Raw genomic sequence first — 10233 nt, 5'->3', positions numbered from 1 at the left:
GCAGGATGAACAGTATGCCATCAAAAGAAAAACAAAATAGCGGACAACTGAGCTCCATAAATATATCCTGAGATATTTTAATGCAGAATCTGCTGTACATTTCATGGTATTTGTAAGGAATAGCCATTCAGTTTCAGTGTGCTCCTACAGAGCGCAGAGCGTTAGCAGTGGAAAGGTGGTGACAGAGCCATTGAGCTGAAAAGATTCAATCTTTTGCAGACCAACAGCCTTGGAGGTGGCAGTCTCAGATTTTGCCCGGAAACGTCCCCTCCTCTCTCTGGTCGTCCCATTTCTGGACCTGAAGGGGGAAAAAAATCCAGAAGAAAATAAATATTCACTTTTTAATTAATCTATTTGCCGGCATGTCATGAAAAAACATTTTCAAGCCTCAAAATGTAATTACTTTTTCCTAATCAGTGATGTTAGCTTAACTCTATTGTCAAACACCTTTGACAAAAGTGACTTCATTGGATGGGTGACAGAGGAAACTCCACTCCACCTGCTGCCCTCTGATGTACAAATTTAAACACAAGGAAGCATCTGGGGGAAGTGGTAACGACCTCTGACTTTCAAAAGTCAAGGTTTAAAAAATGTGGAAGATCTTCGATTGAAAAGTAAACTCAACGTAGGTTTGTGTATTTTCACTCGGCTGAGTTTAATCAGGGAATCTTCACTCTAATTTCCAGGTTTCCATGTTTGGATTCTCCGTACTGAGCAGAGAGTCACAGGCAGGGATATGAGGTACGATAAAGTTGTTTGACCCCTGCTAAACAAACTCTGCCCATTAACAGCAATTATCCTTCAACATTTTTGTCCTTTTCTTCTTTTTGGAGGCAAAGTTTGTCTCATAAAAAAAGCTTCAACGATATTAAAAACATTTACCCATGACATGGGGCAGAGTGATTTGTAGACCCTCTTGTACCAATCGCAAGGGGCGTTGTCAATCCCTTTAGCATCCAGAGCTTTCTGGCAGCGGTGGTAATCTATTAATAGAGAGACAACAACAACAATGAATATCAAACAATGTCAGTGGCCCTCAGGAAACGTCCAACTGCATTACCTCCAACCCGGAGGTCGACAAAACACCTTAAATGAGCTCTGTTACTTTTATAATTATCATGAATACAGCATTAAATAAAGGTAGAATTGGGTAATATATTTTATAGTATTATAATGCCTGTATCACGGTATTTTTTTTTTTGCTGTTGTCTTAATTGGTTGTTAAATGGGTCATCTGGAAAATGGAGCAACAGGTCTGCTGCTTTGAACATGACGTGTACTCGTACCCAGGTAGTTGGACCAGCAGTTCCTGGTCTGGTTCTGGTTGGGGAATCTGGCGTCAAAGGGAGCAGTGCGATAGTTCTCAAGTTTGGCTTTAATGTCATCAGCCATTTTCACCTCTGTCAAGAGAAGATCATCAGTGGAGACTGGAGGATGCAAAAGAAAAAGGTCTTCTCCGTTACCCGCGCTCGTTTTAAACAGACACGCGTATTACGTGACCGACAGAAACACACCTGAAGGATAGTTGTAGCCTTAACCCGTGCAGTGTAAGGATAGCCTTTTTTTTTTATTATTACGGAGCATGCGCACTGACGAGCGGCTCAGCGGAGGATTATTTTGGGGAACATTTTCGGGGTGCTGCATGCGGCACCTGAAGGTTGTTTCTTGAAATGTGGCGTTTTCATCAAATCCTCCTTTCACAGAGCAAATCCACAGCATAACACAAGTCTTGTAGATGAAGTAAGGGAAAGGTATCAAATAAACACTTCATATTGGATAGTGTACCCCAAAAATGCGCAAACTAGAGGACAAATAGGTGATAAACAATACTGGGCAGACATTAATAACTTCCGTCTATCAGGCCTTTACAAGCATTTCCTCCAGACAGGCCCAGTTTCTCTTTTCTTTTTCACAAATACAGATAATCCTCCTTTTATTCCATTTGATCAAGGTGATTAATTCCTACACCTTATAAATAGATGGGGAAAAAAACGACATGCGAGAAGCTCTCCCATTTTCAGACGCGGAAGCTGAGCCTCTTTTGATAGAACTATTTTACACAATATATCCACAGCCTTTAAAACACACGTGGCGGCTCTGTCTTAAATGTGTCCGAGGAGAAATGGTTTCAGAAAAAATAAATAAAAAAATAAAAATTCAAAGAACATGCAGGTAAACGTTACCTTCGTCGCGGTTTCCAGCTCGAGCTCAAAGTGACTTCACACCACAAGGTGAAAGTATGTCGCTCCTCTGATAAGGAGTGCGCGCGTGCGCTGCGGCGCGTGCGCTCCGGCGCGGAGATACTGCAGCCGTGCAGCACAATCATAAGGGTATGGCGGACGCAGGTCACATTGAAACGATACGCCTATAAGTGCCCCCACATGTCTGATTAAAGTGGGGGATGCGTGGGGGGGGGGGGGGAGGTCTGCGGGATGAACTGAAACTGCCGCAAGAGCAGCTCGGCATCCTTTTTTTTTCTGTTTCATTTTATGCGGCGCGCAAATATGTTTGCTGTCCTCATTTTGCGGAAGTATTCTTGTGTGTCTTGTTTTTGTTAATCATTAATAGACGTGTGCACTGTTAAGAGTATCAGAGGGGGGATGGGTTTGAGTTGTAGTCTGTATTGAAAAGGCTTTCCCCCCCCCCCCCCCCCTTCTCCATTCGTGGGCTTCGTGTCCACGTGTGTGGCTGGCAAAGGCTCTTACCAGGAACTCACTGTCGAGGAATTACCGCGGTCGGTGCAGAGGGCGGAAGAGCAGCAGCAGCTCCAGTGTTTACGTGATCTGTCATGTCTAATTATACGGGGGAACAGAAGAGTGCAGTGCTTTTTAGGGTTTCGTCTAACTTTGGGAGCACGGATCCCTGATGTGAACATGTTAAAGTGGTCTGCGTTGCTTAAAATGAAGTGAACCATTGATAGTGCAGAGACGCGTCCGTCCAGTAGTCCTCGTCGTGAACCCGCAACGTGTTGCCTGTGCGCATCGACACCCTTCCCTTCCCTCCTCCAGCCTCGTCTCCTTTTCCTTGTGCACTTTTTTTTTTTTTTCTAAAATATTGCGTATTGGTGGGAGAAAAGATCCGATGATTTCCCTCCTTGTGCCGGCTCTGTAACTAGACCCGGGAGGGCAGGAGTCTGTCGTGCGTCATAGTGAATGTATGACGCGCTGTAAAGTGAACCGCACAGCCCCTGATACGTGACTGACTTCCATACATCCATGGACTGTCAGGCGGAACTGTGCATGGCTGTTGTATTCTGGGTCTGCATACGCAACAGGGCAGCAGGAGGTCTGCTTCTCTATTTATTTGGCCACAAACGCTGTTTTTTTGTTTGTTTGTTTGTTTGTTTGTTTACGGATTAATGTTGTTTTGTAAAAACAAAGCTGATGATGAAATTAGGTTTTAAAGAAATGGTCATTTTGTCAATCATTTTTAGATTAATTATTTTTTTCATAGTTTTTGTTTTATTAAGTTTATGGTACTTGTTAAAGAAAAATACATGAAAACTAATCGAAATTAGTTCTTCCCCTCTTAAATACTACAACCCCCCCCCCCCCCCCCCCTCCACTGGGGAATACAGGAAAAAGAAGGCGATGCACTTGTTTCACCATTGTTTAGCTGTATTTATGCGAGATAAAACAAAAGCCTTTATTTTAAAAATGTTTAATCTTACTCGAATCCAAACACCTCATTACAAGTCAGAAAGAAAAGGCCCCGTTCCACCGGTTCAATATATCCATGTTCAGCAGAAACAAGAACCTCATTTTCAAAGGAGCTGTACACCCACAAGTGCCACACAATCTGAGACTGAACCTTTGAAACTAAATCGAGAGGTTTAGTTAGAGTGCATTAAAAAAAAACGTAAAAAGTTACAGCATCTTGGATTAAGTAACGTACATGTACAGTATTTCTTGATTGTCAACAACAGTACCTACAAGACTACCTGATCGATTATTTCACAAACAGGATACGTAACAAAAAACTGCACTTATTGTATACCTTAAAGGTTGGCGGGGGTCTCTGTTGTATCTCGAGTTTGTTTGTTTTACTGTCCCGTTTGGGTAAATTTACCCAAACTAAACGTGCCCTATCACTGTGCAACCATTCCTTTAAGGCTACAAGTACTTCGAAATACTCAGGAACTAACACCTGCGGTGGCATGCGCCTGCTCCCTTTAAAGCACAGGGTGGCATAAAGTTGCATAGATCCAAATAATAATCCAGCCTCTGCCATTGAAAAAAATAGCTTTGCATCGTATGAAAGTGCGAGAAACAATAACAGCATGGCAGATTTGAAGGATTCATCAGCAGGAGAACAGCGATCTGTGCGGAGAGATTGTCAGTTAACAGCAGCTCTTTGGACAAAAGATAAATTCAAACTTATGATAGCATAAATGCAGTCAAGTCTCAAGACGGATAATGCCCACTTTGTACAATGAAGATTAAAGGAGCAGTGTGTAGGATTTAGTGGCATCCAGTTGTGAGGTTGCAGATTACAACCACCCTGTTCTCTCAGGAGTGAAGGAGAATCTAAAGTGGCCACAAAAAAAAAAACAGAAAACATCCTCTTTGGAGGCGGTGTTTTGTTTGTCTTTTCTGGGCTACTGCAGAAAGATGGTGGTGCAACATGGTGTGCTCTGTGGAAAACGACCCGCTCCCTGTGTAGATATGAGGGTCTCTTTTAGAGCTAATGAAAACAGAGTAGCTGTGTCTCAAATCCCTGGTACACTCACATATAGTACTCTTACATATCAGCACTCTTACTTGTGTAGTACTTGAATTTCGACAGGGTAGTGCTGTCTGAAATCACACACGGCTGTTCTGCATCTATTGGAAACCGTAGCATTTGAATGCATCGCCTGCCAACATATCTGCCAGTTTTTATTATTTTACCCTGAATTGAATGTGTTTTTGGGCCCTCCGTTTCACACAAACAACAAACCCGCTGATGCCTACTGTCCAACGGCAGTACGGTGGTACTTCGTGAAAAATAAACACTTTTGTGTGGTGTTCTGCAACAACTGCAGCTTCCTCAGATGCAGCAGTTTGAAAGTACTTGAGGTCAGTGGTCCCTCCCTTTCTGCTATGTAGAACATAACGGTGAACTGTCGAGTGTGAAAAGTGTCCGTCATTTTCATTTGTGGACCGCATAAGTGCATCATCCGGGGACCTATAGTGCAGCGCATGTTTATATACTTGACAGTCTGATCACACGTATGCACTCAAAATAGTGAGTGTTAGTATCCAAGTACATAATTTGAGACACAGCAAATGATTCTTAGTTTCAGGTGATCATCATATATCTATCTATCATATTCTATTTCTGCCAATAGATCTCCCTAAATCCTCCACACTAAACCTTTTATGGAAGAACTCAAAGAAACCTCAACCCAGTCAACCCAAAAGTCCTTGAAAAACATAAAGGAATTTCTTTGGTTGTCAGCAGTTGGGAAAGTCTTATCTACAGTACATACTTTGGTTTTGAAAGTCAACAAACAGCGGTGCCAGCGTGGTTTTTGACTCTGAGGAGTTGGTCCGCTTCAGTCTTTGCTGAAGCGGAGTCGGTTGAAGGCCTCTTTGATGTCCTCGTTGGTCTCTGAACCGCCGTCGCCGACACGGAGCACTTTGCTGTAAGGGACGTACTGCTTCAGCTTCTGCTTGCTGAGGACCACAGTGCCTTCAGCTCCCGCCGTCACAGGACCTGTCAGCATGATGTAGGCGGCATGGCGTCCAAGCTCCATCAGAGTGGCTGAGATAAAAAAAAAATTAAAAAAAGTCACCAAAAAAACTGACCCCCGAGTTTTCTCATCCCAAAACAAGTCAGTCACATGTTGTTGTCGTTAAACATACTGGTAAAATAGTTTTCTTTGAACAAAGTAAATGCAAGATCAAATTGCACCTTTAAATGTTATGATGTGGTCCATGCCGCTGGTGGACTCCAGGAGAACTTTCGGATAGAGAGGAAGCATCATGTAAGAACGTCGGTCGTTAACTAACGGTGCCTGGAAGAAAACATTTGAGCGGTTACATTTTTGAGTTTTAACCTTTGAGAAATTTAAAATGCGTGTTTTCATAAAGGCCGTGTACTTACAGAAGAGTTGGACTCCGAGGGCATCACGCCCCAAAACATGAACACCGAGAAGGTGTTGGTGGTGTGAATTGAGGTGGGTCTCTGTGAATTAGCGCTGGCCAAAAGGTTGACTTCCCACAGCACGCCACCAGACACCCCATCCAGAATTACGATCTGCAGACACGACGGAGCGCGAGACATTTAACGTGCGATTCTGACCCATCACTGCGTGACAGAAGTGGGGTCTAGAAAATACCTGCCTGCTTTGTGTTGTTGCCAATGTCCTCCTCAACCACAACTTCGAGGAAACCGTCTTTGTTGAAGTGACCGAAGGAGGGCTCGCTGAAGGATAGAGGAAACGATTTATTTGACCCAATTTAATGTGCTCTATCAAAACAAATGTGATCCAATATTATCTTTAGAGCTTTTACAGGGTTGTCGATCAATACAAACCGTGAAAAATACCTTGAGTGATTAATTGCTGATATTTTTTCCTGTTAGTTATTTTGTCTATAAAATCTCAGATAATTGTGGAGAATATCGTATACAGAAGCCCCAGGTGACATATTCAGATGTTTTTTTTCCAAACAAAAACCCAAAACTAAACAATATTCAGACGACTGCCGTAGAAGACCAGCAAATATTCACATTTAAGGAGCCAGAACTGGTACATTTTGGTCATTTTTGCTGAAAATATAAGCAGCTTAAGTGATCAATTATTCAAATATTTGCCAATTTATTTTCTATTGATCAATTAACTAACTTATCATTTGAACTCTAGGTCATTTGTAGCACTGAGCTGTATAACCAGCAGAGAGGCAGAAATGCGAGAATGCATTTTTTTTTTTTTATATCTAAAACTTAACACATGGGTTTACCTGAGGACCGAGCTGGTGTTGAATCTCCACAGCAGCTGCATTTTTTTCCCATCGACTAACGCCACCTGCGTCTCAGTCACAACCAGCAGGTTGGCGGATTCATCTGCTTCCTGTGTTCGGAGCACTTGCCTCACCGCTTTGGACCTGCAATGTAGAAACAGATATTAGCCGCAGGCTAAAATCACAATGACAACAAGCTGTTTGGTTGAAGTGAAGTTGATGTCGGCTGCTTACTCGTAGATCGGTACAAGTCCAGATGTGGCGCTGGCATTTTTCTCCCAGTATTCGTCCTTCGCGAGGCCCTTCTCCAGCCCCGCTTTAGCCTTGGCAGCAATCCTCCACAGTGCCAGTCCATACACGCCAGTGTCTGTGAGCGAATACACACTTAACTCACTGCTACCATCAGGTGCGGCGCATCCAAGTGTACGCGTGTACAGCAGTTGTACCCGCACGCGTAACTGGTTTACTTTTCGTTCTGCCGGTATCAGCGCCGGGAAACCGCAACCGAAGCAGCCACAGCATCAGTGCTTCTTAAAGCTGACAGGATGGAAGAACTGACCTTTCCAAAAAGTTCTAAGATTTAAATTAGGTGATGAAACATGATGTGTCTTTGTAAAAGTAATTTATTAAACTATGCCGTAACAACATTAAGATCACAAGACAATTCTAGATCCTGACACTTGTTCCTACTTTGACAAGAGTGACGGACTCGTCAATAAAGACAACTGGCAAGACTTTACTGCAGATATGTAGTGTCCTGCTGTCGTGGTCTTAGCTGAGATACTCGGATACCAACCTTTTTGAAGTAGTACGTAGCACGATTTTTCAAGAGTACAGTGGAGAAGATGATTGGCTGTCTCTGTGGAATCAAGAACCACCGTAGAACCAATCTGGACACCTGTTTTCCCTGAGAGCAATACGAGCTGAGTCTGCAGAAAGGGACATTGAAATTCTGTGAATTCTATTTTCCGGCAGTATTAACACATGATTTCACTGCTTGCTCTTATCATTTGTATATTCAAGTCCTGTTACAGCAGATTATTATCAAGGGGAAGGAAAAAAAAATACACAAATTCCAAACACTGAGAGTCACAATATAACTTCATAGCTGGACTGAAAGATTAAAACGTAAGGAGATAAATGTCATTCAAGTAAATTTCTACAAGATAAATAAGGTCACAGGGGTGTACCTGTGTGTTGTCAGATGCCACCAGAGCCACATCGTTGACCGTGTCCCCATCCAGATCTGGGACACTAAGAACAGGCAATGTGCTGTGCGGACCAGTAGGCTGAGGCTGCTGCCAAATCACGTTACCTGACAACAAACACAGGAACACAGCATTCAGTCTGACGGAGCTTTTAAATTACAGCTTTCTCATTACTACAACTTGTCTTTAGTCTTCACAATGCTGAGACATTTTTATATTCATCGAAAGAATATCAAATCAAAATGGACAAATAGACTTAAGTGTTCTCTGTTTTAATGTGTTGAAATAGATTATTTATTTTCAATGTATAAACTTAAAGTTCTGATGCTAAGACTTAATAGACTTGTAGAAATGTGCATATCATATGTCATAAAATACATATTCAAATGTTATGTAGTGCATAGTACGTAATGCAGAGACGTGCATTGAGTCTCTAACCAGTGTGTTTGTCAACAGCTGTGAGTCTGTCAGCATGGGACAGCAGACAGTCCCAGGTTCTGCCGGTTTCTTTTTCCAGACCACACTGGGCCCAGTGGAAGTCGGGCTCCAGCGGACTCTCCCACAGGGTCTCTCCGTCTGTACCGTCCACGGCTGACACAAAGAGACACGGCGAGGGCAGACCTGGAAAACACACGGAGTTCATCTGAATCCCACGAAACAAACGTGAACAAACCGCCTCCTGTTTCCCCCCGAATTAAATGTGAAAAAGAAAAACACGTTACTACCTGCATCGGCACAGGATTTGTTCTGGGTGCCTTCGGCGCTTTTGAGGACAAACAGGACGTCCATCACCTTGTCGTTGTTTGCATGTTCAATAGCTAAAAACTCGTAGGTTGCTGTGGAGAATTTGGAGTGATTGACAATTAGCCTCACATTTAAGACATGAACAAGAGGTGAAAAGCGCACAGTTGTACACACCTGCTTCATAGAAAGTCCTGTTCCAGGTAACGAGATACTGCGGTCTCACAGGACAGGGGATGATGAAGGAGAAGGCAAACACGATGATGAGGCAGAGGAGCAAGGACAGGAAGAAGACTGCAGTTCGCCAGTGGGTCAGTTTGGTAAATCCCAACCCTTCCTTGCAGCTCTTCTTCCTCAGCTCTGTTGCAGATGGTGCAGTTCCCGCCTCTGCTCCATCTTCTCCCCTCTTCAGGGGGTCGCCCTCAGTGGGATGGTCCGCGGTCTCCATGGTTGCCTCAATGCATCACTGTGACGCAGATCTATGTGACAGGAGGAAGGAATTTACTGCAAATACTTGCCTTTTGATGCGTTGCACTTCGGAGTGGGCACTCCCCGTGGGGAGTGGATTACAAGTCTGCATGTGTCGAAGTAGCCGCAGACACACAGATATAACACATGAAAACAATACTGGGGGGAGGGAGGGGAGGGAGGGAGGGGGGCAGGAGCTATTTCTGCTGCATCAACCTTTGTTTCTATTCACACGCGCCAGCAATGACTCCAGAGATTTCTCAGCGCAAAAATAACAAACCCGTAATAAACAACCGGACAGCGCGCTCCCTGCTTATTTGTTCCAGAAGCGCATTACTGTGGAAACGTGAAGAAGTTACCTGGAAACAGCAAACGGATCCAAATCAACAACAAATCACGGCAACGCGCCGCGTCACGTTTGCTCTGTAAACCCGATTGAAAACGTTCAATCCGCCCGGTTTGATGTCGGGACAGCCCGCAATGTGAACACGATTGGGTCAGAAAAGTTTGAACATCTGCTGAGGTCAGTTCGCCAACTTCTTGAGCAAAGACCAACCACGCGAGAATAAGACTAAGCGTGACGTTGGCACCGAAAACAACAAAACAACAAAAGACCCAACAGTCGTGTTGAGGTGGATATTTTAATAAGCACCGGGAGAGGAAAAAAAAGAAGAAGAAGTTGTTCTTACTTTAAGTCTCGGCTGTCGTTTCTTCCGGTCGCTGGTGTGGCTAACAGCATGAAGCAGGCCTGACGCACACCGACATGAACTACCTGTCAGGCTTCGCTGCGTAAACAAATCACAGGCGAGCCCACCGCGGCCCTGGAGGGTTTTACCCTCAGTGATGTCTGTCAGGTATTGATAGACTCAAAC

At 43.8% G+C, this 10233-nt stretch overlaps 2 protein-coding genes across 4 annotated transcripts; both read right to left on the bottom strand.

Moving 5' to 3' along the window:
• Nucleotides 1-53: 53 nt before the first annotated feature.
• On the bottom strand, nt 54-2292 carry cox6b1 (cytochrome c oxidase subunit 6B1). Of its 2 annotated transcripts, none has more exons than XM_069155874.1 (4): nt 2184-2292; nt 1287-1427; nt 883-983; nt 54-298 (listed from the first exon to the last, which is right to left on the bottom strand). In XM_069155874.1, the coding sequence occupies exons 2-4, from the start codon at nt 1390-1392 to the stop codon at nt 245-247; spliced, it is 261 nt and encodes an 86-aa protein (XP_069011975.1). In that variant the 5' UTR covers nt 1393-1427; nt 2184-2292; the 3' UTR covers nt 54-244. The 2 variants fall into 2 exon arrangements, with proteins under 2 accessions (XP_069011975.1, XP_069011973.1); XM_069155872.1 differs by having other exon boundaries at nt 1287-1400.
• A 1304-nt stretch (nt 2293-3596) lies between these two features.
• Nucleotides 3597-10143, bottom strand: fam234a (family with sequence similarity 234 member A). Of its 2 annotated transcripts, XR_011178628.1 has the most exons (13): nt 10051-10143; nt 9071-9372; nt 8878-8988; nt 8591-8773; nt 8135-8259; nt 7741-7873; nt 7179-7311; nt 6945-7088; nt 6327-6408; nt 6088-6240; nt 5896-5998; nt 5471-5745; nt 3597-4319 (listed from the first exon to the last, which is right to left on the bottom strand). XR_011178628.1 is itself a non-coding variant. In XM_069155865.1 (12 exons), the coding sequence occupies exons 2-12, from the start codon at nt 9339-9341 to the stop codon at nt 5537-5539; spliced, it is 1647 nt and encodes a 548-aa protein (XP_069011966.1). In that variant the 5' UTR covers nt 9342-9372; nt 10051-10143; the 3' UTR covers nt 3597-5536. The 2 variants fall into 2 exon arrangements, 1 of the variants encoding a protein (XP_069011966.1); XM_069155865.1 differs by having other exon boundaries at nt 3597-5745.
• Nucleotides 10144-10233: the final 90 nt, after the last annotated feature.

The sequence above is a fragment of the Embiotoca jacksoni genome, unplaced genomic scaffold (genome assembly GCF_022577435.1).
Source record: "Embiotoca jacksoni isolate LCO1_2020_lvr unplaced genomic scaffold, fEmbJac1.0.p SCAF_20, whole genome shotgun sequence".
In the NCBI taxonomy this organism is placed as follows: domain Eukaryota; kingdom Metazoa; phylum Chordata; class Actinopteri; family Embiotocidae; genus Embiotoca; species Embiotoca jacksoni.
The sequence above is the reverse complement of the archived record's forward strand: the minus strand, read 5'-3'. Positions and strand labels throughout refer to the sequence as shown.

Excerpts from the sequence above, each read along its gene's own strand:
- cox6b1 (XM_069155874.1), bottom strand. The coding sequence starts at position 1,392 with ATGGCTGATGACATTAAAGCCAAACTTGAGAACTATCGCACTGCTCCC. Across the intron at positions 984-1,286 it reads CTGCTGGTCCAACTACCTGG|ATTACCACCGCTGCCAGAAA; the intron begins GTACGAGTACAC and ends CTCTATTAATAG. Across the intron at positions 299-882 it reads CACTCTGCCCCATGTCATGG|GTCCAGAAATGGGACGACCA; the intron begins GTAAATGTTTTT and ends TTCCCCCTTCAG.
- fam234a (XM_069155865.1), bottom strand. The coding sequence starts at position 9,341 with ATGGAGACCGCGGACCATCCCACTGAGGGCGACCCCCTGAAGAGGGGA. Across the intron at positions 8,260-8,590 it reads AGCTGTTGACAAACACACTG|GTAACGTGATTTGGCAGCAG; the intron begins GTTAGAGACTCA and ends GTTTGTTGTCAG. Across the intron at positions 5,999-6,087 it reads CCTCGGAGTCCAACTCTTCT|GCACCGTTAGTTAACGACCG; the intron begins GTAAGTACACGG and ends GTTTTCTTCCAG.